This window comes from Mobula hypostoma, chromosome 13 (genome assembly GCF_963921235.1).
Source record: "Mobula hypostoma chromosome 13, sMobHyp1.1, whole genome shotgun sequence".
Classification (NCBI taxonomy): domain Eukaryota; kingdom Metazoa; phylum Chordata; class Chondrichthyes; order Myliobatiformes; family Myliobatidae; genus Mobula; species Mobula hypostoma.
In genome coordinates this window covers 59,261,408-59,287,881 of record NC_086109.1, presented here as the reverse complement: position 1 = coordinate 59,287,881, position 26,474 = coordinate 59,261,408, and the positions used below count along the sequence as shown (strand labels likewise).

General features: G+C 41.4%; 1 protein-coding gene across 7 annotated transcripts in view; it reads left to right on the top strand.

Annotated features, from left to right (window-relative positions):
• arnt2 (aryl-hydrocarbon receptor nuclear translocator 2) overlaps positions 1–26,474 on the top strand; it is a 402,719-nt gene that overhangs the window by 238,562 nt on the left and 137,683 nt on the right. For all 7 annotated transcript variants that reach the window (XM_063065763.1, XM_063065762.1, XM_063065765.1 and 4 more), the window contains one exon: positions 14,196–14,347. In XM_063065763.1, coding sequence (XP_062921833.1) covers positions 14,196–14,347 — 152 coding nt within the window. The remainder of the gene's footprint in view (positions 1–14,195; positions 14,348–26,474) is intronic.

Here is a 26,474-nt window from a genome sequence, read left to right as displayed (position 1 = left end):
TACTTTTATCTCAGATTAATTTGGTGTATATGAAGCCTTATTATTTTCCCAAATCAAAATTGAGGAATATACTTGTACCTACTCTCAAACTATTGGGAAATTATAACATGATGAGAGAGTGAGCTAAAGAGGCTTGTTATTTGTTCCAGCATACAAAATATTATACTGCCATGTGTACTTTGCTCCCTCTGAGTCAGAAGTTCATTGTTCATGTACCAGTCTAAACTTCTGAACATATAATGCAAGCTGACACTTGAGTGCAGTAATGGGGGATAAAGCTCTTTTTTAAAAAAGAGTATCGGATTGTATTGGATCTGACCAACCAGGTCCAGATCTAGAGGGGTGAACTTCTATACCTGAGATGACTCCTGCAAGCTGGAGTAAGCCATAATTGGAGACTGGCCCTTAGGTCGTCTATTACTGAGATGGCTGCAGTGTATAACAAGTTTGCAGTGGGCTGTATATAGACGTGTAATTCCATAAGGATGTGGCCTTTAATAGGTCTCTCAATTATATACAGGTGTCCCCCGCTTTTCGAACATTCGCCCTATGAAACCTCACTGTTACGAAAGACCTACATTAGTTACCTGTTTTTGCTAACAGAAGGTGTTTTCATTGTTACGAAAAAAGGCAGCATGCGATAAAAGGCAGCGCGTGAAAAAAGCAGCGCGTGATAAAGGGCAGCGCGCACTCCAAGCAGCCAAGCTCCTCCCCCGGATTCGGAACTGCATTCCAGCCGGCATTGCTTAAACACGTGCCTGTGAGCAGCCGTTAGCAAGATGAGTTCTCAGGTATCGGAAAAGCCTAAAAGAGCTCGTAAGGGTGTTACACTTAGCATAAAACTAGACATAATTAAGCGTTTCGATCATGGTGAACGAAGTAAGGACAAAGTGATTTTGGCTTGTGGAAGTTGACGGAAATGATGTTGAAGAGGTTTTGGCATCCCATGACTGAGAACTGATAGATGAAGAGCTGATGCAATTGGAAAAGGAAAGGATAACAATCGAAACCGAATGCAGTAGCGAACGGACCGAAAGTGAAGTCATCCAGGAACTGAACGTAAAGCAACTGCATGAGATTTTCGCTGCAATGATAAAGTACGTCTTTAATTTTGAAAGGGTACGTCGGTTCAGAGTATATTTGCAAGATGGTTTGAGTGCTTACAAAGAACTGTATGATAGAAAAATGCGTGAGGCTAAGCGGTCAAACAAGCCTTCCACATCAACCACAGCAGGCGACAAACCTCGACCTTCGACATCGAGGCAGGCAGACATAGAAGAAGATGACCTGCCTGCCGTGATGGAAGCAGATGACGATGAGATGACACCCCAGTGTCCCACCACCCCAACCCCCCCCGGGCCATGGACCAATACCAATTTGTGGAGAATGCAGCAATAGCCGGAAGGCACCCAGCACATCTTTAAGAAAAAAGCCGAAATAAACAAGCTAATTAATTAGGTGCCACCCGGCACGTAAATGTCGGCCCAGATCAGAGGTGATTGCCAATTGCATCGCCTCTGATCTGGGCTGACAATTATGTGCCGGGCGGCACCTAATTAATTAGCTTGTTTACTTCGGCTTTTCTCTTAAAGATGTGCTGGGTGCGTCCCGGCCACCACTGTTCGGCTGCATTCTTCATGGATCAGTATCGCTTGGCGGCCTGGAGGATGGGGGCCACTGCACCACCCCAACCTCCGACGACTCAGCCTAACACACCATCAACAATGTGCTCGGCGCTGTCTTCCCAATTCCGGTAAGTGATACTACACTGTACATACATTATTTCTACTTTATATAGGCTGTGTATTTTTATGCATTACATGGTATGATTTGGCTTCTTCATAGCTTAAAGGTTACTGGAGAGAGTGTTTCTGCTGAGAGCACTTGTGCCGTGTTTTTGCCGAGAGCGCTTGCGTGAGATTTTCGCTACAAAGAACAGTGCAGCAATGATTGTAGAGAAGTATTTCTACTTTATACAGGCTGTGTATTTATCATATCATTCCTGCTTTTACTATATGTTACTGTTATTTTAGGTTTTATGTGTTATTTGGCATGATTTGGTAGTTATTTTTGGGTCTGCAAACGCTCACAGATTTTTCCCATGTAAATAAATGGTAATTGCTTCTGCACTTTGCGACGTTCTGGCTTATGAACCGTTTCTTAGGAATGCTCTACCTTTGGATAGCGGGGGAAACCTGTACATACATCTTTTGAATCTTGTTTTCAAAAAATGGTTGCTGGTAATATTATATCTTAAGAAATAACAGTGTAAACTTCTCTAAAGAACTTTATTTATTGAGGGAACTTGAAGTTTGATCACTACTACTTACTAGAACAACACAAAAGGTAATATTTGCAATTTTAACAAGTGGTTCAGGTACTGGTCATCTGACAATCACTCATTTTTACCCTGTCAGAAGGTCAGTGCCATCTTAACCCATTTTCATCCTTTCATTATCCTTGATACCTAATAAAATTCCCTTAAATAATGTGCTACCTGGTGTTTTCTGAATTTCACTTCCATGGACAAGTTTTTAAAATAAGCAGAACATTTTCATTTTCCAGTACTGCATAGCTTGCTTGTGTTTATTGTCTCACTTCTGAATTAGAATTGTAGGAAATACAAGCTTTCATAGATAAGGAGATGCTTTTTCTGTTTCAAGGAAATAGTTATCTGGATTAGTTACAATGGTCAGTGGATTTTTAATGAGGTGCATATTTTAAGTTTTTTTTCCCTACAACTTTGACTTAAAATGGAGTTGCATCAAGGTTGGATTTAGTAATGATTTCTGTTTTTCAGCCATCAATTAATAGACAAAGGCAACAACTTGATTCAGTGGTCACTTGTTATTTTCCAAATTTCAGACCCTTGTACACACAGTACCTCAAAAGTGTACAGGGTACCTTTATTGCCCAGTCTCACTGGGGAGTATCCATACCTTCTTCACATTTTTCCTATAGGTAGGTGACCAGAACTCCACACAATACCCCAAATTAGGTCTCAAAACATTTTATACAACTTCAACATAACATCTCAACTCCTATACTCAGTACTTTGATTTTTGAAGGCAAATGTGCCAAAAGCTCTCTTTATGACCCTATCTATCTGTGACACCACTATCAAGGAATTATGGACCTGCATTCCCAAATTCTTTTGTTCTATTGCACTCCTCAATGCCCTACCAATCACCATGTAGGTCTTGCCCTGATTTGTCCTCTCAAAGTACAACACCTCACACTTGTCTGCATTAAATTCCTTCTGCCATTTTTAGCCCATTTTTCCAACTGGTCCAGATCCCACTGCAAGCTTTGATAGCCTTCCTCACTCACTACAGCTTGGTTTACCACAATATCATCCAGATCGTTGATATAGATGACAAACAACAACAGACCCAGTACTGATCCCTGTGGCACACCAGTAGTTATAGGCTTCCAGTCAGAGATGCAACCACCTGCTTCCACTCTCTGGCTTCTTCCCTAAAGCCAATATCTAACGCAGATAAGCAACACACATCAAAGTTGCTGGTGAAGTCCTGACGAAGGATCTCAGCCTGAAACGTCGACTGTACCTCTTCCTAGAGATGTTGCCTGGCCTGCTGCGTTCACCAGCAACTTTGATGTGTGTTGCTTGAATTTCCAGCATCTGCAGAATTCCTGTTGTTTGCGCATCTAATGCAGATAACTAGCTCATCCTGAATGTCAAGCAACTGAATCTTCTTGACCAACCTCCAATGCGGGACTTTGTCAATGACCTTGTTAAAGTCTTTGTAGACAACATCCATTACCTTCCCTTCATCAACTTATCTGGTAACTTCCTTGAAAAACTCTATAAGATTGGATAGATATGACCTACCATGCATTGGTCTATAACATCACAGCTTATTCTATGAGCTTTTCTTAAACAACAGAACAAGATTAACTCCAATCCTCCAATCCTCTGGCACCTTACTAGTTGCTAAGGAGGTTTTAAATATCTCTGCTAGGGACCCTGCAATTTCTGCACTAGCTTCCCACAAGGTCTGAGGGGACACCTTGTCAGGACCTGGCAATTTATCCACCCGAATTTGCCTCAAGGCAGCAAACGTCTCCTCCTCTGTCATTTGTATACAGTCTATGACCTCACTGCTTTTTTGTCTCACTGCTGTAGACTCTGTGTCTGTCTGTCGAGTAAATACAGATGCAAAAAATCCATTTAAGATCTCCCCCCATCTCTGAGCTCCATCATAGATAACCACTCTGATCTTCAAGAGGACCAATTTTGCACTTGCCATCCTTTTGCTTTTAATATATCTCTAGAACTCTTTGAGTTCTCCTTCACCTTGTCTGCTAGAGCAACATCATGTTTTCTTTAAGCCCTCCTGATTTTCCTCTCAAGTGTTATCTTACATTTCCGTACTTCTCATGTTCTGATTTGTTCCTTCCTGCCTTTACCTCCTTCTTCTTAACCAGGGCCTCAATATCTCTTGAAAACCAAGATACCCTAAACCTTTTCCTTGCCTTTTATTCTGACAGGAACATAAAAACTCTGTCTCAAAATTGCACTTTTGAAGGCCTCCTATTTACCAAATACACCTTTGCCTGAAAACAATCTATCTCAATCCACACTTGCCAGGTCCTTTCTGATACTTTGAAACTAACTATTTATGATCACTGGATGTAAAGTGTTTCAGTACACAAACTTCTGTTACCTTCCCTGTCTCATTCCCTTTTAGGAAATCTAGTATCGCACTCTCTCTAGTTGGCACCTCTGTGTATTGATTAAGGAAACTTGCCTGAACACTTTTGACAAACTGTATCCCATCTAACCATCTAGTACAGGAGTCCCAATCAATATATAGAATGTTAAAATCACCTACTTTCACAACCTTTTATTTCTTTCAACAGTCTGCAATCTATATACAAATTTTCTCTTCTAAATCCTGCTGACTATTGGGTGGTCTGTAATATAATTCCATTAACATGATCATCCCTTTCTTATTCCTCAGTTCCACCTATATAGCCTTAGTAGAGTTCTCATAATATATGCTTTTGTCTTGCATGCACAAACTAATTTCTAACCTCGCCTAAACTGTTGACATTATCAGAGATTTGATGACATGAAAAGAGATAGAGAGGAATTTAAAATGAATGGACATCTGGATTTGAACCTAGAAGCATCATCTGCACATTTATTTTCCTAGAAGAGATAAAGATATGAACTGCAGTGGGAAACATGGATTTAGATATGCAAACTCAAGCCAACAATAACACGGGACCAGTATCACCAGTTTTATCTGCGGTACAATCGGAAGCCCTTGATCTGGGTTTTCATAGTCGCGTCCATGTGACCCTGTGAAAGGGTGCGGTGTATATTTCTATTCATTCAAGGGTGTTGGTCAAGGAAAGTTTTTTTCAAGCATTTAATCACAAATTTCAAAACCAAAAGAAACTATGTTTTGTAATCAATCTGGGAACCAGAAATACTTAATTGAGAGAGATAAGACAATTGGAACTGTAGTTTCCTCCCTAAAGTGGCATGGTTTGGGGGAGTTACCTCAGTTTATCCATTCTTCACTTTCAAATCCCATGCAGCTCCACTTCTGCTTTCTTTGGCTCGATGTCAAAACATTTGACATTTGCTCAACTCACTATCCTTCTTGCATTTCCTTACTCTGTCCTGCCATTCTGAAAGTCCTTTACCTGTTCGACTGTTAGTTCCCAGTCTGAGAATTGCATGATCTTAAATATATATTTCAACACCGCCCCCTGGCCAACCCTGTTAAGTGTACATTGAGAATGTAGCAAGTTACATTTGCACCACAAAAGTGCCAGGCGATGATCATCCTCAGTAAGAGAGTATCTAATGACTATGGTCAATGGTATTACTATTGACAAATTCCCAATGTCCTAGGGACCATGTTGACCAGAAGCTCCAATAGACTAGTCACATAAGTAGTGTGGCCATAAAAACAGATCAGATTTGTGTGTCCTTTGTCTAGTGGCTTAATTTCTTGACAAGTGAAAGCACTTGAATCATTTTGCAAGGCAGAGGTCGGGAACATGATGGTATGCCCTCCACTCGGATAGATGACTGCAGCATCAATATCGCTTAAGCTCAACACTATCCAAGATAAAGCAGCCAGTTGGCTTGGTATCTTTTCATGTCCCTAAACCTTCGTTTCCTCCTTCATCACCAGCATTCCATGACTGCACTACGATCCCATTACAATTACATACTGAGACTACTTAGCCAGCACCTCCAGAAATTGTGACTTCTACAAGTAAGAAGGACATGGGCAGCTGAAACATGGCAATATCTCTGCCTGCAAAGTCCACTCCAAGTCACACAAAATTCTGACTTGGAAGTACATCACTGGTCTTTCATCATTGATGCATTTAAATCCTAGCTTTCAATTTGTACCTCCTTAATTGCACTGTATAGGAATACCTTTCCCAGGTTACTGCAACAGTTCAAGGAGGCAGTTGGGCACCACCTCTCAAGGGCAAAAGAGCAATACTAACGGAGTTTAATAGGTACTGTAGAGACAGGGTTGATGACCCCCAGGTTAGGGGTCATTAGTCAAAACGTAAAGGATCATGTATCCCAGACAGATGTGAAGAAATTTCTTCACCCAGAGGATGGGGAATCTTTCCAAGAGGCTTGTGGATGTTCAGTTACTAATTGCCTTTAGAACATAGATTGATAGTTTTTGGATCTTAAGGGGCTCATGAGGTTATGTATAGTGAGGGCAGGAAAGTTCAAAGCTCACTGTGATTTTGTTGAGTTGCGGAGAAGGCACAAAGAACTGGATGATCTCTTCTAGTTTTGTTCCTGTGTTATTAAGGAGAAGTGGAGGGGCATCCTTACAAATTAAATTAATACTTTCAATTTATTATTGTTTTTTGGTGACCTCTTAAGTGAGAATAATTAATTTTAATGGCTGTACTAAACTAAAGGATTTGTGAATCTCACTGTGAGCTGCGGGCCAGTTCTGCTCAATGATGGTTTATATTACTGAGTTCCTAAATGCATGTTCATTTAGTGGTCATGCTTGGTCCATTAGTCATGATGATAATTCTTAGCTGTTAGGATATTTGCTACAAAAAAAGGAATGTATGTTTTCATAGCCAACATTTAGTTGTTTTGATCATTGTTTTTGTACAATGCTTTTTTCTTACTGAATGTAATTTTCATTAATGTATCTGCAATCGAATTTTTTGTTTATATTCAGTGGAATTAGTGTTAATGTACCTTGGCCAATTGCTGACTAACTGAAATGGAAGAAAAACAGGAAATGATGGTCAGGCAGCATCTTTGAACAGAGAAATGGAGTTAATGTTCTAGATTTCCAGTATTAGCAGATTTTTACTTTATGTAACAATCTATATCTCCTGGAGAAGGCCAGAGTCTGAGTATTCTGTGCCAACGAAGAAGGGCCAACCCCTCCCCCCCCCACGGAGGAGTGGGCACTCTGATTGGCTGCAGTGGAAGATCCTAGCCAGAGTCAATCCTCTTAAAGCTGTAGGGTCTGATAACATACCAACATGCTGTGTCAGGTAGTGAGAGACTGTGGAGCCCAGTTAACAGGGTTCTTCAACATCTCTCTGGAACAATCCTCTGACCCCACAAGCTTCAAGGCCACCACCATCATCCTGGTGTCCAAAAAGGCAACGGTAATCTGCTTCAACAACTATCTTAATGAGGACGACAGTTGCCTGCCTTAACAATTACCGTCTAATAGCACTGACTTCAACAATAATGAAGTGCTTTGAGAGACTGATTATGGTTTGCATTAAATCCCATCTATTTATTTATTTAGAAGTACTCAGTGGAACAGACCCTCTGGACCCAATGAGCCGTGCCACCCAGCAACCCGCCCTTAACCCTAGTCTAATCACAGGTTAATTAACCTTCTAAACAGTACGTTTTTGGACTGTGGAAGGAAACTGGAGCACCCAGAGGAAATTCACACACTCACAGGAAGAACGCACAGACCTTCTTACAAAGATGCCAGAATTGAACCATAAATTCCACTGCCCTGAGCGGTAATAACATCATGCTAACTACTACCACACTAACTTCCTACTACAAAGGACACTTCCCAGTTTGCTTATCACTCAAATCAGTCTGCTGATGATGCCATAGCCCCTGCAATTCATTCTGTCCTGGAAAATGGTGCCTCATACACGGAGCTGTTTATCGAATTCAGCTCACTGTTTAATATGATCATCCCTCAGAGGGTGGTGGGGAAAATGCTCTCATTGGGTCTCTCTGTAACTGGATCTTAGACTTATTGACAGAAAGACCACAGTCAGTTTGTATTCGTAGCAACGTCTCTAGCTCCAGCACACTGAGCACCAGTGCCCCCCAGGGCTGCGTGCTCAGCACCTCTGCTGATGCATGACTGTAGTGCTAGATCCAGTTTAAACTGAATCATCAAGTTCACTGATGACACAACAATTGTTGGCTTTATCCATGGCAATGAGATGGTATACTGAGTGGAGATAAAGTGATTGCTGGAATGGTGCAAGCACAACAACTTGAGTCCCAACATGGGCAAAAGTAAAGGGATGATTCTGGACTTTAGGAAGGTGTAATATGACCACTCCTCACTGCACGTAAACGGCTCCTCCATGGAGAGAGCTAAGAGCACCAAATTCAGACTTTATTACCTGGTTCGGGACTGGACGAGATGTATCCCAGGCTACTGTGGGAGGCGAGGGAGGAGATTGCTGTGCCTCTGGTGATGATCTCTGCATCATCAATGGGGACAGGAGAGGTTCTGGAGGGTTGGAGGATTGCGGATGTTGTTCCATTATTCAAGAAAAGGAGTAGAGATAGCCCAGGAAATTATAGACCTGTGAGTCTTACTTCAGTGGTTGGTAAGTTGATGGAGAAGATCCTGAGAGGTAGGATTTATGAAGATTTGGAGAGCCATAATATGATTAGGAATAGTCAGCATGGCTTTGTGAAAGGCAGGTCGTGCCTTACAAGCCTGATTGAATTTTTTGAGGATGTGACTAACCACATTGATGAAGGCAGAGCAGTAGATGTAGTGTATATGGATTTCAGCAAGGCATTTGATAAGGTAGCCCATACAAGGCTTATTGAGAAAGTAAGGAGGCATGGGATCCAAGGGGACATTGCTCTGTGGATCCAGAACTGACTTGCCTGCAGAAGGCAAAGAGTGGTTGTAGATGGGTCATATTCTGTATGGAGGTCAGTCACCAGTGGTGTGCCTCAGGGATCTGTTCTGGGACCCCTACTCTTCGTGATATTTATAAATGACCTGGATGAGGAAGTGGAGGGATGGGTTAGTAAATTTGTTGATGACACAAAGGTTGGAGGTGTTGTGGATAGTGCGGAGGGCTGTCAGAGGTTACAGCGGGACACTGACAGAATGCAAAACCTGGCTGAGAAGTGGCAGATGGAGTTCAATCCAGATAAGTGTGAGGTGGTTCATTTTGGTAGGTCAAATATGATGACAGAATATAGTATTAATGGTAAGACTCTTGGCAGTGTGGAGGATCAGAGGGATCTTGGGGTCCGAGTCCATAGGACGCTCAAAGCTGCTGTGCACTTTGACTCTGTGGTTAAGAAGGCATAACAGTGCATTGGCCTTCATCAGTTCTGAGGTTGAGTTTCACAGCCAAGGGTTAATGTTGCAGCTATATAGGACCCTGTTCAGACCCCACTTGGAGTACTGTGCTCAGTTCTGGTCGCCTCACTACAGGAAGAATGTGGAAACCATAGAAAGGGTGCAGTGGAGATTTATAAGGATGTTGCCGGGATTGGGGAGCATGCCTTATGAGAATAGGTTGAGTGAACTCTGCCTTTTTTCCTTGGAGTGACGGAGGATGAGAGGAGACCTGATAGAGGTGTATAAGATTATGAGAGGCATTGATCGTGTGGATAGTTGGAGCTTTTTCCCAGGGCTGAAATGGCTATCACCCAGAGGGCACAGTTTTAAGGTGCTTGGAAGTAGGTACAGAGGAGATGTCGGGGTTAAGTTTTTTTATGCAGAAATTGATGAGTGTGTGGAATGGGCTGCCGGCGATAGTGGTGGAGGTAGATACGATAGGATATTTAAGAGACTCCTGTCAGGTATATGGAGCTCAGAAAATTAGAGGGCAATGGGTAACCCTGGTAATTTCTAAGGTAAGGAGATGTTGGGCACAGCTTTGTGGGCTGAAGGGCCTGTATTGTGCTCTCAGTTTTCGGTGCTTTCTATGGTCCCTCAACACCATGTCTTTAGTCAAGAAAGCACAGCAGAATCTTCACTTCATGAGGAGATTGAGGTGAGTGAGCCTCCTCCTCCTCCTCCCCAACACTCACTCATTCTGACCCGTGTGTCCTAATCAGCTGCATCACCATCTGGTACAGGAATTGCAAAGTATCTGACTGCAAAACCCAACAAAAGATTGTGAGACTGCTGAGTCACTGGGGCCTCTCTTCAGCCCATCCAAGATGTTTATCAGGAGCGCTGCTTACACAAAGCATTGTCAATGAACCCTCCCATCCATCCAATGATATCTTTGATCCGCTACCACTGGTAGGAGTTACCTTAGTATTAGGGCAATTAGGGTGGGAAACAGCTTCTTTTGTATACTGTTTGGCAGTTTACATGTATATGGTTGAATGACATTGAACTTGAACTTGAAGTAGGTACAGAGGGCTATATAACCTGCTTCTGCTATCACGTGTTCTTACAAGTCAACTAGTCTATTGCAGGTTTTCAGATATTGTATCTTTGAGGATAGATACCTACACCCAAACTGTTTGCAAGCATTTCCTGTCTGAAATCATATGAGTAATATTTATGTAATTGGGTATCTTAACCAAAGAAGTTCAGGAAAGATGTGATGGAGGAAAAATTTGTTCTGAAAAATCAATTGCCAGTTTCTGTGGTGAGCAAGTACACTCTGACGTTCCAGATTTCCTTTTGTTCAACTGCCTCGTGAACTTGTTTCCTGGCATGTCATTTGGTCGTGGAGATGAGTGCCTTCCCGTGGTGAACACTCCCTTCCTCAAGAGATCATTGGTGAAAATAAGGTCAGCTGTTGACCCACATTCTGTTTTCTATTGTACAGCTCTGTGTTTTTCCATTAGTCAAATTTGCATGCTGTCCTACTGAGGATTCAGCATAGAGAAAGCTCACTTCCTGTTCTCTGCACTGCTGATCAGCGACTCTGTTCACTAACTCTGACCAGCTGGGCCTTTTACACCTGCTCTAAGAAAATCCTTTATTCCTAAAATACAGTACAGTTAAACATGCAGATAAAAGGGATCACATCAGGCAAGTGTTTGGTGTTGTCAAGAAGGGGAGCATTTGTTCCCCGTCTCCATTTGTCCTTGAGAAGTCGATGGTACGTCAACTTGAAACACTGAAGATTTTCTGGTAAAGCTGCTCTCTCAGTTCTGAAAGGGAGGAAATTCCAACGTTTATATCCAGTGAGAATGAAGAAATGGAAATCTATTTCAAAGGCAGAATGCTGGGATCTCAGGAAACAATTGAGATGGATTATCTGTTCCTGGACCTTCTAACTGAACTTGATTGCAAGTACGTTTGTACTTCATTCAGGCCATTGTATTTACTTGGAATTTCTGAAATGAAAACAGAAAATACTATATATAATCGGTAAATCTAGTTGCATTTGTGAGAGAAAGAGATAGGTATTATTGCAAATCACTGAATCTTCATCAAAGCTGGGAAAGTGAGGAAACAAACTTGTTTGAAGTTGCTGAGACTAAGAGGGATAAGGAAAATAAAGTGAATATCTGTGAGAGCACAGAGACACAAGTTGGCCAGGTGACACAGCTGCTTTCAATGCCATATAAGGATAGATGTTGGCTAATCACACTGTCCAGGGGAACATCATTAAGGACAGTTTAAAAAAAAATAAACATGCTGGAACTGTGAGGTGGCACAGATACCTAATAAAGTGGCCACTGAGTGTATGTTCATGGTCTTCAGCTGCTTTAAGATTGGCCGTGTTATGCATTCAGTGATGCACACCACTGTTGTATTGCGTGGTTATTTGAGTTACAGTCACCTTCTTGTCAGCTTGAACCAGTCTAGTCATTCTTCTCTGACCTTTGTCATTAACAAGGAGTTTTTGCCTTTGTGCATAGTCTATAAGCTCTAGAGACTGTTGAGTGTGAAAATCCCAAGAGGGCAGCAGTTTCCGAGATACTCAAACAACCCCATCTGGTAACAACAACAATTCCATGGTCAAAGTCGCATTTTTTCCTCATTCTGATGTTTGGCCTGTACAACAGCTGAATCTCTTAACTATGTCTGTATGTGCTTATGCTTGAGTTTCAACACGTGATTAGCTGATAAGATATTTGCATGAACGAGCAGGTTGTACAGGTGTACCAAATGAAGTGGCTACTGAGTGTATTTGATTTTCTACTTCTGGCACCTCGCTCTTGGTGCCTGCTCCTCTCCTTCATTCACGTTTAGGTGCGATAGGGCTACAGAGTTGCCATTGAGTTGTTTCTTTGAGTGTGAATGTGATTAGCCTGTCAGTTATGTGATTTTAAAGAAAAGCACTCATGATGTCCTGTATTGCAACTTTGGCTCATGATTCAACGCGTCCGAGAGCTGCTGCTTGAAAAGAGCTAAGAATTTATTGGAGTTGCAAATGGAAGCTCTAACATATCAAATCAGATTGGTGGCACAATCACATCCAGACACTGAGAAGTGAAAAGTTACCTTACCTATAGAGCCATGAAATTATGATGCACTACGCACCACAACCTAGATGCTCCCCACTGGTTCCACAACCGTATGATCTGGTGTGACACCTAAAAAAGAACTTAAAGCCAGGAAATGAGAGAAGTGTTGCCTGAAATTGGAGATTTCAGTGCTTATTCGAAAGGCTGGCATAGTGTTTGTCAGGTGGAAGATAAGATTTTTTCCTCTAGTTTACATTGGGCCTCACTATATCTGTGGAGGAGGCCACACGCAGATGTCAGAATGGGAGTGGGATTAAGAATTAAAATGACGTGGAATAGGAAGCTCAGAACCATTCCCACAGACTGAGCTTCTTAACCCATATAGTCTTTTGCCTAGCGTCTCATTCCTCCCCACAGTTCAGCTTTGAAAAGTGTAAACCTCCGCTCGTCTACCTCCTTCCTTCTGAGGAAGGGTCACTCCCAACATTTTGCTTTGTTTCCAGGTTCCATCATCTGCAGTGTTGGAATCTCAATATGTTGTCTCTGTCCTGAAGCTAGCCCCCTGGTTCTAGATCCCACCACAAAAGGAACTATTTTTCAAGTATTTAACTTGTCTCTCCGAACCTTATATGTTTTAATAAGATCACCTCTTTATTGTTCTAAACATCAATGAATATAAGCCTAGCCTATTGAACCTTTCCTCATGCCAGCAATTAGCCTAGTGAGCTTTCTTTCAACTCCTCCAATGATAATCTATCAGTTCTATAAATATGGAAACAAAGTCTGTATGCAGTGTGCCAGTTCTGATCTCAACAATGCTTTTTTCTGATTTATTTATTTGGAGATAAAGCTTAAATCAGGCCCTTCCAGCCCTTCGAGCCACACTACCCAGCAACCTCTCATTTAGCTATAGTCTAATCATGGGACAATTTACAGTGACCAATTAACCTACCAACCAGTACGCCTTTGGAGTGTAGGAGGAAACCGGAGTACCCGGAGGAAATCCATGCGGTCACGGGGAGAATGTACAAACTCCTTACGGGCAGCAATGGGAATTGAATCCAAGTCGCCTGTAATGTAACTTCCATGCTGCACCATTTTTATACCCCATTTCTTATCAAAAAGGGCCAACATCCCATTTCCCTCAATTATTGTATCCACCTGCTTTTTCACGTACACGAGCCTCCAGGATCCCTCTGTTCAGTGGTATTCTGTAGCCTCTTTCCATTTTATTCCATGTTCTGCTTTTCTATCCTCCCCACACAAGTGGGTAATCTCACTTCTCTACATTGACAGATTTTTTTCCCACTTGTTTAACCTTTCCCTGTCCTCTTGCAAACTCCCTACATTCTCCTCACTTCTTTTGTATCATCAGCAAATTTAGTTTCAGTGAGAATGTGAGGAGACTAAATCTGTGCACAGTATTTAAAGTAAGGCCTTACTAAGGTTATGCACAAAGACAATCAAGTTTAATACAGTAAATCTGTATTCTTGAATACCATATATCTAATAATTATATCTCTTTTTCTCCAAGGTTGTGAAATTGAAAGGACAAGTCCTATCAGTGATGTACCGTTTTCGAACAAAAAGCAGGGAATGGTTATGGATACGGACAAGTAGTTTTACTTTCCAGAATCCCTATTCAGATGAAATTGAATATATTATCTGCACCAATACTAATGTAAAGTAAGTATAATTAAAGAATGCGTTCATTTGTGATATAGATAAATGGACCAGTCAAAAGTGAATTATAGGTTTGGTGCACATTTAACATGATTACATGAGGATGGGTGTATTCATCAGCTATTTGGCTTATCATTTGTTGGGCATAGTAGATGGTATTGAGTAAAGATTTACTAGCGAATGCAAACTGGAACCTTCTATTTGTTAAGTGGATTGAAAGAATCCTTGTGCACGAAGCAGCATGCAGATACAGCAAGTAATGTTTAAGATCCCTGAGCTTTCACAGGCAATTTGATGTCAATGTGGCACTGAGACCTGTGTCAATATAGCTGAAACCTCACTTTTCTATTGCTAATCCTGCTTCAACAAGTACTGCAGAGGGCTGTGGCAGGAACAGTATCATGTATGTCTGAAAACGAAAATGCTCCTTAATTACCACATTGGGTTATCTATCCAAATACTTCATTTGCTTCTCCCTAATGAAATCTATTTTGTTTTCTCTGTTTCCAATTTCTGAAGAAGGGTCTTGGTCCTGAAAAGTTGGCTGCGTCTTTTTCAACAGATGCTGCCTGACCTGCTGAATGCTTCCAGCATTTACTGTTTTACATCTGCAATTCGGTCTCAACCATTCAGAAGTTTGGACTAAACCTGTCCTTGCATCACAAGGTCAGAAGTGAAGATATTCACTCATAATTACACAATACTCAGTGGCAATTGAAGCTGTGCAGGAAATGCAACAGTCCAAGTCTGCATGCAGCAAGACCTGGATAATGTGCAACTTTGAGTTGTTAACATTGACAAGTCACATTCCAGCCACAAAAGGGCCAATCAATGAACATCTCCAATTGAAGGGAGAACAACCACCTGCTCTTCATATTCCATAAATTTGACATTGTTATGTTTCTTGACCCCACCCAACCCTATCTACATTATAGGAGTCATTATTAATCAGAAATGTTCGTGGACTAACTACCTAAGAACTATGCCTACCAGAGAATTGTAGTTGCTAAGCACCTGTGCTGAGAGATCTCTGACACCCCAAAGTCTTTCCATCAGCTACGAATAACAAAAGTGTAATGAAATATGGTTTACTTGCCTGGTTGAGTTCATTATCAATAACTTTTGAAAAGTTCAGTGCGATCCAGGTCAAAACAGCCCGACTGATGGGCAACTGATCCAGCTTCCCAAACATGCATCATCTGCATCACTGCTGTACAGTGACTGCAGTACCAATAGGCATTGCAGTTATTCATTGAGGTTTCTTTACACTGCCTTCCAAGCCCTTGACCTCAACTACGAAAAAGGAGGACAGCAGATATCTGGAAAGAATAATAAGCTAGCATTGTTTTCTTTGGAACCAAGGAGAAATTTAATAAGAATATATTGAGTTACTAGCTACTTTAGAGTAAATAGGTTAGAGATATTTCTTTTAGCAGAGGAGTCAGAAACCAAGTGATATATTTAAAGTAATAAATAAAAAGATTAAAGGAGAGTTGAGGAAAAATATTTTCATCCAGGAGGTAGTAGGAACCTGAATGGGTGGGAGAGGTAGGAAGTCTCATTTTATTTAAAAGGTACATGGGCGGTTGACAAACCATAAATTGTAGAGCTTCAGAGCTGGTGCTGGAAAGTGGGATTTACTGGGTCAAAGAGTTGGGAAAACTGTTGTAATTAGTATGATTCTGAAGACAGGACCTCTGCCTAAAGCTGAAGGCACAGAAGAAAGAAATGAGGATAGGAGTGAGAGATCCTTCAAACATTTTGTGCAGGAAGAATGCCAACATGATGCCCATAGTCATACCCTTCATCTAAATTTGGATTATGTGTAGTTTGTATCTTGAATTATTAATTTTCTCCCTTGAACAAGGCTTTAATTACCAATTGTCATCTACTGCCTGTCAATATAAGCACATGCCTTCCCAGCTGCTCATTTCGGCACTCCTTAATTATATATGTTGTCTTTAAATTTTTTTATGGCAACTTGCATAAAGGTAAAACGTGCAGGAACAAGTAGGGCACAGGTAAGGAATGTTGATAAACAAAGAAACCTTGTGGTTCAAATATATGGTTTCCTGAAAGTGACAACACAGAGGTAAAAGGTGGTGAAGAAGGGATATCCTTGGGCTTGTTTTGCTGTTGTTTAGTTGCTTGTTGTATTGTGTTCTGTGTTATTCTGCTATATTGGCACTGGGATATGTGGGGACACTCACAGGCTGCCCCCAGTATGTTGATTCTTAACGTAAGTCATGCATTTTTCTGTACATTTCGATATGCACGTGATAAGTAAATCTAGATCTGAATCTGGCATGCTTCCCTTCATAGGTCAGGTCATGTCATAGAACGTGAAAGTTATGTTGCACCTTTACAAAATTACTGTTTAGACTGCACTTGGAGTATTATGTACATTTCAGATCACCACACTGTAGGAAAGATGTTGTTACACTGGAGGGAGTGAAGATATATTCATCAAGAAGTTGTCTCAATTGGACCAGTTATGGGGAGCTTGTTTTTCTTGGAGCAAAGGAGGCTGAGAGGTGACCTGATAGATTTATATGAAATAATAAGAAACATATGTAGGATATAAAGTCAGAAAATTGTTCCCATGGTGTAGAGACAAGGTAAGAGGAAGGAGTTTAAAATGGGTTTTGAGGGGAATGTTTCTCACACAGAGATTAGTCGATGTCTCGAACATGGCTCCTCTCCTCGCCTTGTGGTGCATCAGGTGGCAACCTTGCTGTTGGCTTTAGCATATGTCTATTTGATACAAGGCCGAGTTGCTAACTCGACAGTCAACCTAGCACGGATGAAAAGCGTGCAAGGAGCTGGCTGGATTCAAACCTGGGACATCTCGCCTCAAAGTCCAGTGCAGATGCCACTATACCACCAGCCGGTTTAGAGGAGGTGATGGGATTCGATACAATCAGTATGCTTAAGAGACGTTTAGATGGACGTATAAATAGGCAAAGCAGAACCGGACACAACCTAATGTGGGCAATTAGGATTAGTGTATTTAGGCAGAAAGGTAAGCTTGGACATGGGGTGAACTGTACAACAGTTATTTTATTTGTGGTATCTCTTGATGTTAACAATGGCTCTCCTCTCCTGTTTCTATTCTATTCTGTATATACACTCAGTGGATATTTTATTGGGTACAGGAGCGGAACCCAGTGTGTTCTTCTGTTGTCGCCAATCCACTTCAGGCTCAACTTGTTGTGCATTCAGAGATGCTCTTCTGCACACCACTGTTGTAATGTGTGATTATTTGAGTTACTGTCATCTTCCTGTCAGCGTGAACTAGTCTGGCTATTCTCCTCTGACCTCTCGTTAACAAGACATTGTGGGCCACAAAGCTGCTACTCACTGGAGTTTTTTTTGTCTTTTGCACTATTCTCTGTAAATTCTAGAGACATCTGTGCGTGAAAATACCAGCAGATCAGCAGTTTCTGATATACTCAAAGTTCAAAGTAAAGCAAATTTATTATCAAAGTACATATATATTATAATATACAACCCTGTGAAGTTATTCCATTGGTTCAAGAGCCTGAAGGTTGAGGGGTAATAACTGTTCCTGAACCTGATGCTGTAGGTCCTGAGGCTCCTGTACCTTCTTCCTGATGCAGCAGTGAGAAGAAAGCAAGGCCTGAGGGGTGGGGATCCTTGATGATGCATGCTGTTCTCCTGAGACAGTCCTCCATGTTGATGTGCTCAGTGTTCGGAGGGCTTTACTCATGATGGACTGTGCTGTATCCACTGAATTTTCCATTCAAAAGCTTTTGTGTTTCCATACCAGGCTGTGATGCAACTAGTCAATATACTCCCCACCACACATCTATAGAAATTTGTGTAAGTTTTAAATGTCATGCCAAATCTTCACAAACGTCTAAGTAGAAGCGCTGCCATGCTTTTTTCGTAATTGCACTTACGTGCTGGGCCCAGGACAGACCCTCTGAAATGACAACAGCTGAGGAATTTAAAGTTCTGACCTCTCCACTTCCAATTTTCCTATGAATACTGGCTTATAGACCTCCAGTTGCCACCTCCTGAAATCAATAATCAGCTCCTTGGTTGGTCTTGCTGAAATTGAGTGAGAGGTTTTTGTTGTGGCATCACTCAGCTAGTTTTTCATTCACCCTCCTTTATGCTGATTCGGTCAATGACAGTGGTGTTGTCAGCAAACTTAAATATGACATTGGAGCTGTGCTTGTCCTCACACTCATAAATATAAAACAGATAGAGCAAGTGGCTAAGCACAGGGCTGTGTGGTGCACCATCGCTGATGGAGATTGTAGGGGCGATGCTGTTGCCAATCCAAACTGACTAGGGTCTCTAATGTGAAAATTGAGGATCCATTTGCACAAGGAGGTATTGAGGCCAAGGTCTTGAAGCCTATTGATTAAATTTGAAGAGATGATGGTATTGAATACTGAGCTGTAGTTGATAAAGAGCATCTTGATGCATGCATCTTTACTCTCCAGATGTTTCAGGGTTAAGGGAAGAGCCAGTGAAATAGCATCTGCTATGGACTTGTTGTGCAGGTAGGCAAATTGGAGTGGATTCAAATTGCTTCTCAGACAGGAGTTGATATGTTTCATCACCAGCCTCCAAAGCCCTTCATCACAGTGAATGTAAGTACTACCGGAAGATGGTCATTGAGGAAGGTTACCATGTTCTTCTTAGGCACTGGTATAAATGAAGCCTACCTGAAGTGAGTGGGTACCTCAAACTGAAGTGCGAGGTTACTAATATTGGTAAACACTCCAGCCAGTTGATCAGCACAGGTCTTTAATAGTCAGCCAAGTACCCCATCTGGGCTGAATGCTTCCCATGAGTTCACCCTCCTGTATGATGGTCTCACATTGGCCTCAGAGACTGAAATTACAGGATCAACATGGGCTCTAGGAGTTTGCGAAGGTTCTTCCATGTTTTGACAGTCAAAGCTAACATAGGAGGCATTGAGCGCATTCCACTGTCAAAGTCATTTAGATGCCCTTTTCCCATTCTGATGTTTAGTCTGAACAACAACTGAACCTCTTGACCATGTCTGTGTGCTTGTGTGCATTGAGTTGCTGCCACATGATTAGCTCCTTTGATATTTGCAGTAACGAGCCAGTGTATTGGTATACCTAATAAAGTGGCCACGGAGTGTATGTGCATAGTATTGTCTTTAATTAGTCTGCACAGAACATAGAGCATAGAACAGTATAGCACAGTACAGGCCCTTCAGCTCATGATGTTGCACCAATCTTTGAACCTCCTTCAAGATCAATTTAATGCTTCCCTTCCACATAGCTCTTCAATTTTCTTTCATCAATGCATCTCTGTAAGATTCTCTTAAATTTCCCAAATTTCCCTAATGTCTCTGCCTGTATCATCTGGCAGTGTGTTGAACACACTTAACACTCCCTTTCTAAAATTCCTCCCTCTGACATTCCCTGTATGCTTTCCTCCAATCACCTTAAAATTACACCCTCTTGTATTAGCCATATACTCCCTGGGGAAAAAAGTGCTGGCTGTCCACTCTATCTATGCCTCTTATCTTCTTATCAAGTCACCTCTCATCCTCCAAATTATCCTCCTAATTTAACTGTTTAAAAAGTTCAGCCAGCTTGCCTGATATATGAATATTTTTCACAGCTTATTTGCTAAAAATTATCACATATTTGCATTGTTTTCTCATGCAACAGACTGATGTATGCTAGAGGAATACTTATGATCATGGATATAAATTTCTATTAATTAGTTTTTTAGCCTAAAGATTGCATTATCTGGAGAATATTGATTATCCTAACCATCATTCATTCTGTGCAAGAAGATGTTGTTGCATCTTCTATCTGTATCACGATGGTATTTAACACAGGAGTTATAACTAGGATTTGAATTAAACTTGTTTAATGTATTTTAAAATGCGCAGTTCATCATCTCTTACGGCTGCCTATTCTCTGTAATTAGAATGATACCTTGACATAAAAATAATTCAAACCAGCTGATACCCTGAATTTTATATGCCTAGTCTTAATGGTTTTGTGCTACATGCCTGAGGTTTGAATTTGCCATAAAATAAAAGAACTGTTTTATGACTTATGACAGGTTTAGTATACCAGTGGTCCCCAACCTCTGGGCCGTGTCCGATACATTGCTGTGAAGAATGCAGCGGTGGCCGGGACGCACCCAGCACATCTTTAAGAAAAAAGCCGAAATAAACAAGCTAATTAATTAGATGCCGCCTGGCACGTAAATGTCGGCCCAGATCAGAGGCGACTGCCGATTACGTCGCCGCTGATCTGGGCCGACATTTACGTGCCGGGCGGCATCTAATTAATTAGCTTGTTTATTTCGGCTTTTTAATTAAAGATGTGCTGGGTGTGTCCCAACTACCACTGCACTCCTGCATGCTTCGTGGTAATGTATCGGTCCGTGGCCCGGAGGTTGGGGACCATTGTTAATGATCTATCCTTGGAACACTGGAATATTCTGTGACCTATTCTTCTGTACTGTTTTGTTGTTATGAAATTATGTGGTCAAGTTAATTCCTATTTGCTGTGATCATTCAGAGTAGAAATGTCTTATAGTGTTAATTTCCCTATATTTTGAATCTGGCACTTGCTGAGCATGGGCAGGAAGACAATAATTCACAAACAACATGACATGAAAATAAAAAAAATAATCTGCAGATACTGGTAATCTGAAATAAAAACAGAAAATGCTGGAAACATTCATCAGATCAGCAGTATCTTTGGAAAGAGAAACAAGTTAATGTTTTGGACAAAGATTCTTTGTTCGAACTGAATGACATATAGGTGTTAATATCTTGCATCTTAATTTAAAAAGCATCTTTATTTTATACATAGAACAGTACTGCACAGGAGCAGGCCCTTCAGCCCACAATGTTGTGCTAAATCAGCTAAGAAGTAAATCACATACCCAAAAACACTAATCTCTCTTACCTACGCAATGTCAATATCCCTCCATTTTCCTCACATTCATGTGCCTACCTAAATGTCTCTTAAAAGCCTCTGATGTATTTGCCTCTACTACCATACCAGGCAATGCATTCCAGGCATCCACCACTCTCTAAGTAAAATACTTAACCCTCCCATGCCCTTTGAACCGACCCCCTCAGCATCAATGTATATCCTCTGGTATTAGACATTTCTACCCTGGAGAAAAGGTACTCCCTGTCTACTCTGTCTATCTACGCCTCTCATTATCTTATAAACCTCTATCAGATCTCCCCTCAGTCTCTGCTGCTCCCAACGAAAACAGCCCAAGTTTATCCAGGCTCTCATGATAGCACATGTCCTCCAAACCAGACAGCATCCTGGTAAACCTCTTCTGCACCTTCTCCAAAGCTTCAGCACCCTCTTAAATCTGATCTCTTGATGTAACCAACAGTTGTGGTTATTATTGCATGCCTTTTGAACCATTTTTACAAATAATGGACTAATGGACTCTGCCACATGTGGTAACATTTTCATGGTAGCAGGATTATTTTAAATGATTGCAGATAAAGTTGTGACTCATGTAAAATCTGAAAAGTTCAACTATCCATGAAAATTGGATCTGAAAAGCAAATTGACATTTTGAATATGTTTAATCTTGCATTAGGCTCAGTGGTTCAGTAAAGTTGTATCAGACATGAAATGTTAAATTTATTTGTACTCTGATATCAACACATTGTTGAAGAAAACAACTTAGAGATTTATCTGCTTACGGCCAGCCACAAAGCAAGAAACCCAAAAGAATCCAATTTTAAAAAGAAATACCAACACCCAATGTGCAGAGGTAAAGAAAAAAAAAAGGAAACTATGCAAGAAATGGAAGCAAGCCACAGCATTCCAAACCAAATTGAATCCATAAACCCAAATCCCCGGAACAGGCCCAAAGCCTTGGTCTTCATCTAACAGGGCAAATCGCCGTAGAGCGAGTGAATATCACAGGAGAGTGAGCGAAATCGGCCTGACCTTTGCTTCTGGGCCCAACAACCTGCCCTTCCAGTCTATTTGGGCCAGCGTTAAATCATCCAAACACCAGGTTGTCCCCCACACTCGGACTCGGGCCCTGCCGCAGTGATAGGCTCTGGGCCTAAACCTCAGTACCCAGCCCGAAGCCATTCTTGACCTCTGCAAATCAGCTCAGCGCTTAGGGCGATCCAATCTCACACCCAGTTTAGATGGACGGGCATCGAAACTCCTCTGATTTAACTCCTCACCAAGGCACTTGCTCTAACTCCATCGGCGACACTGTCTTGAACGTGTTATGTCTGACTTTGCAACACACCAGCACAGCTCATCCCTGAAGTCAGCTTCGCCTGCACTCACCTCTCCATTGTTTGCAGTGATAGTTTACCACAATTTACCTCAGAAAAGTGTTACTAATGATGTTTTCAGTTGTATTTCTAACCTGAACTAGCAGTAAACTAGCACCCAACTTCAGTAATGCTAACTTAAACCAGAAATTCTCTATGCAGAAAAAAATCTTATTTCACACATCTCCTTTAAACTTTCCACCTTAAAGTTATTTTCTGTAGTCTTTGATATTTCCCTCCTGGGGTAAAAAACTCTTGACTGTCTACCCTATCTACATATCTATGTCTCTCATAGTTTTATAAACCTCCATTAGTTCTTCCCTTAGAAAACAATCCAAATCTGTCCAACCTCTCCTTAACAGCTAGTAGTTTTCTATATCCTCTCCACATTCTTCATGCAATAGGGTGCCAGTGCTGCACACAGTACTATGCACCTAACCAAAGTTTTTTTTTACAGTTGAATGTGCTGTTATTCTTTACTACTTTTTTCTTGAACCTCTGCAGATCCACAATGAATGTGAAAACAACAGCCTGTTTCAGAGAGCATTGAAGAGTCACCCACAAACGTTGGGTTTGAGCTTGCGAATTGACTAGATTTCTACTACTGTTCAAATTAACCCATTCTTTTTATCAAGATGACCTCTCACTGTCTGAATTGCATTCTGAATCTTGGAGATAATTGATGTGGCCCTGAGAAATGGTGTTTTAGTCAACCTAAGACAGATGGTACAACAAATTTATGATGAATGCAGATAGCATTAACCTTTAACATCTCTGCAGGTGGCCAGACTTCTTGAGGAGTGCAGTTAAGTACACCGTGTACTTCATAAGCCAACCTGTACATTTAACAACTGACAGAAGATATCAGAGAGGTGATTATGAGTCAGAAAATTCATGGTGCTTGTAAAAGAGAGTAAGCTTGATATTCCGAATTGCAATGTCAGCATTGGTGATAAGGTGGATGGGTACTACGTAAAGGTGGATGGGTGAGATTTGAAGGTGGATGGATGAAATGTGCTGTATCCCAGAGAGAAATGACTCCTAGTTGCCAAAAGAAAGTGGGTCATGACAGCCATGGAATTTAGTGATAGCCTTCTGCTTTTCCAGCAACTCGTCCTGCTCAGTATGTCCTCTGCTCATTCTCCAGCCAAAATGTATTCCAAGGGAAATACCATGCCTATGAGCATGAATATAAGATCATATGACATAGGAGCCTAATTAGGCCATTTGACCCATTGAATCTGCTTTGCCTTTCCATCATGGCTGATTTAATATCCCCAAAATCCCATTCTTCTGCCCGTTCTCGTAATCTTTGATCAATATCCATCAATCTCTGCTATAAATATACCCAATAACTTGGCCTCCACAGCCATCTGTGGCAATGAATTCCAAAGATTAACTATGCTCTGGCTAAATAAGTTTTTCCTCATCTCAATTCTAAATGAATGTCCCTCTGTTCTAAAGCCATGCTGTCTGGTCCTAGACTCACCCAGTATAGGAAACATCCTTTCTACATCCACTCTATCATGGACTTTCAATATTCGATAGGTTTCAATGAGATCCCCCCTCATTCTGAGTACAGGCCCAGAGCCATCAGACACTCCACATACATTAACCCTTTCTAACCCTTTCATTCCTGGAATCATTCTCATGAACCTCCTCTGAAACCTCTCCAATGCCTGCATATCTTTTCTTAGATAAGGGCCTGAGACACTCCAAGTGTGGTCTAACCAATGCCTTTTAAAGCAGGGGTCCCCAACCTTTTTTGCACCGCAGACTGGTTTAAAATTGACAATATTCTTGCAGACTGGCCGATCGGGGGTGGGGGGAGGATGTGTTATTCACAACTGGAATATAGGTGATTAGTCAACTACAAGTCACTTATAAGTGGCTAATACACTCAATTTCGTTTCTAAAGGGGTTTATCTAACGAATTTAATATTAAACACACAGCACATATTTTCCTCGCATGAATGGAGTGATAAGTCAATTATAACAGTGGTCCCAAACCTCCGGGCAGTGGACTGATACTGGGCCGCGAAGAATGCAGCAGTACAGCAGTAGCCAGAACGCACCCAGCACATCTTTTAGAAAAAAACCAAAATAAATAAGATAATTGATTAGGTGCTGCCCGGCCGTAAATGCCGGCCCAGATCAGAGGCGATGCAATCGGCAATCACACCAATATCGCTGAATCAGTGGGAGCCCTGAGCTTGTTTTTTTGCAACAAGACGGTCCCATCAAGGGGTGACGGGAGACAGCGATACTCGAAGGGGGTTCCTTATGTCCAGTCTATTCCGCAATTTAGTTTTTGTTGCATTCATTGCAGAAAACTCCGCTTCGCAGCGATATGTTGTTGGAAATGGAAGCAACGTTTTCAGTGCTTTCGTGGCTGTCTCAGGATATTCAGCCTTGACTTTGATCCAGAATGCCGGCAGAGATGTTATGTAAAACATACTTTTCAGCCCACCATCATTTGCAAGCTCGAGGAGTTGATCTTTTTCCCCGCTCTGACATGGAAGATTCACCGGAAACATTCACAAATGGGTCACGGACCCATTCCTTTGCACGTCTTGGGTCACTGATGACCTTGCGTGTGTTAAAGTTCAACAGTGGACATTACAGGGAATGAGGAAAGGTGCAGCTGACTCATATCGTTTCATATCACCAAATCATATCATTTCCTCGCAGCCCAGTGGTTGGGGACCACTGTTGTAAAGCCTCAACTTTAAAGTGGAAATATAATGGGTAATATGATGATACAGTAGTTGATGCCGTGGACTCACAACACCAGCAACCCAGGCAAGATTTCATTTCTGTATTATCTCTTTTTTTGCACATTCACATCATGAAATGTATGCATTTCCTCCTCAATCTCAAAGCTGTGTTGGTGGTTTGTTGATTGTTGTAACTGACCTTTTCATCTGCACTAATGGCAAAAAAGAATTAAAGGGTATTTGCTAGACATATTTAAGAGAAAGTAAGTTGCAGGTGTATGAGGAAATAAGAAGAGAAAGAATGAAATCAATGGTGTTCTTCACTGGGACAAAGCATGGACCTCATGGGTCGGGTATTCTTCTGTTTGGGTTGAAGTACGAAATAAGACAAAATGGTTTAAAACCTAATACACATCACAAGCAACACACACAAAATGCTGGAGGAACTTAGCAGGCCAGGCAGCATCTATGGAAAAGAGTGCAGTCAACGTTTCAGGTCAAGACCCTTCATCAGGACACATCACAAGGATGTAGCACAGCTAGTAGTGCTGTTGCCTCTCAGATCCAGTGACCCAGGTTCACTCCTGACCATGTTCTTATTATGGCTACCCGACTTCCAGAATTCAGAATGATGTGAAGTTTGTTGTTTTGCAGCGGGACTACAGTGCAAAAACATAAATATCTATCAGTTACAGAAATCTCCCCCAGATACTCTTGTTTCCTCCCACATAAAGTGTTGGAAGCACTGGGGTCAGACAGCATCAGTGGAAAGAGAAAGAGTTAAAATTTCAGGTTTGATCTTTATCAAACATGGGTATTTGATGATCAGCACAAACCTGGTGGCTAAAGTGTCTGTTTCCATAATGTATGAATTATTTGAAACACACAACAAATCAAAGTAAATTTATTATCAAATTATGAAAATGTCTCCACACACTCCCTTAAAAATCATTTTCTTGCAGACATTCACAGTAGAACAAAGAAATACAATGGTCAATGAAAAACTACACAAACAAAATCTGGCAAACTACAACGTGAAAGATGACAAACTGCAATAAATAAATAATGCTGAGAATATGAGTTGGGAGTCCTTGAAAGTTATTTGATA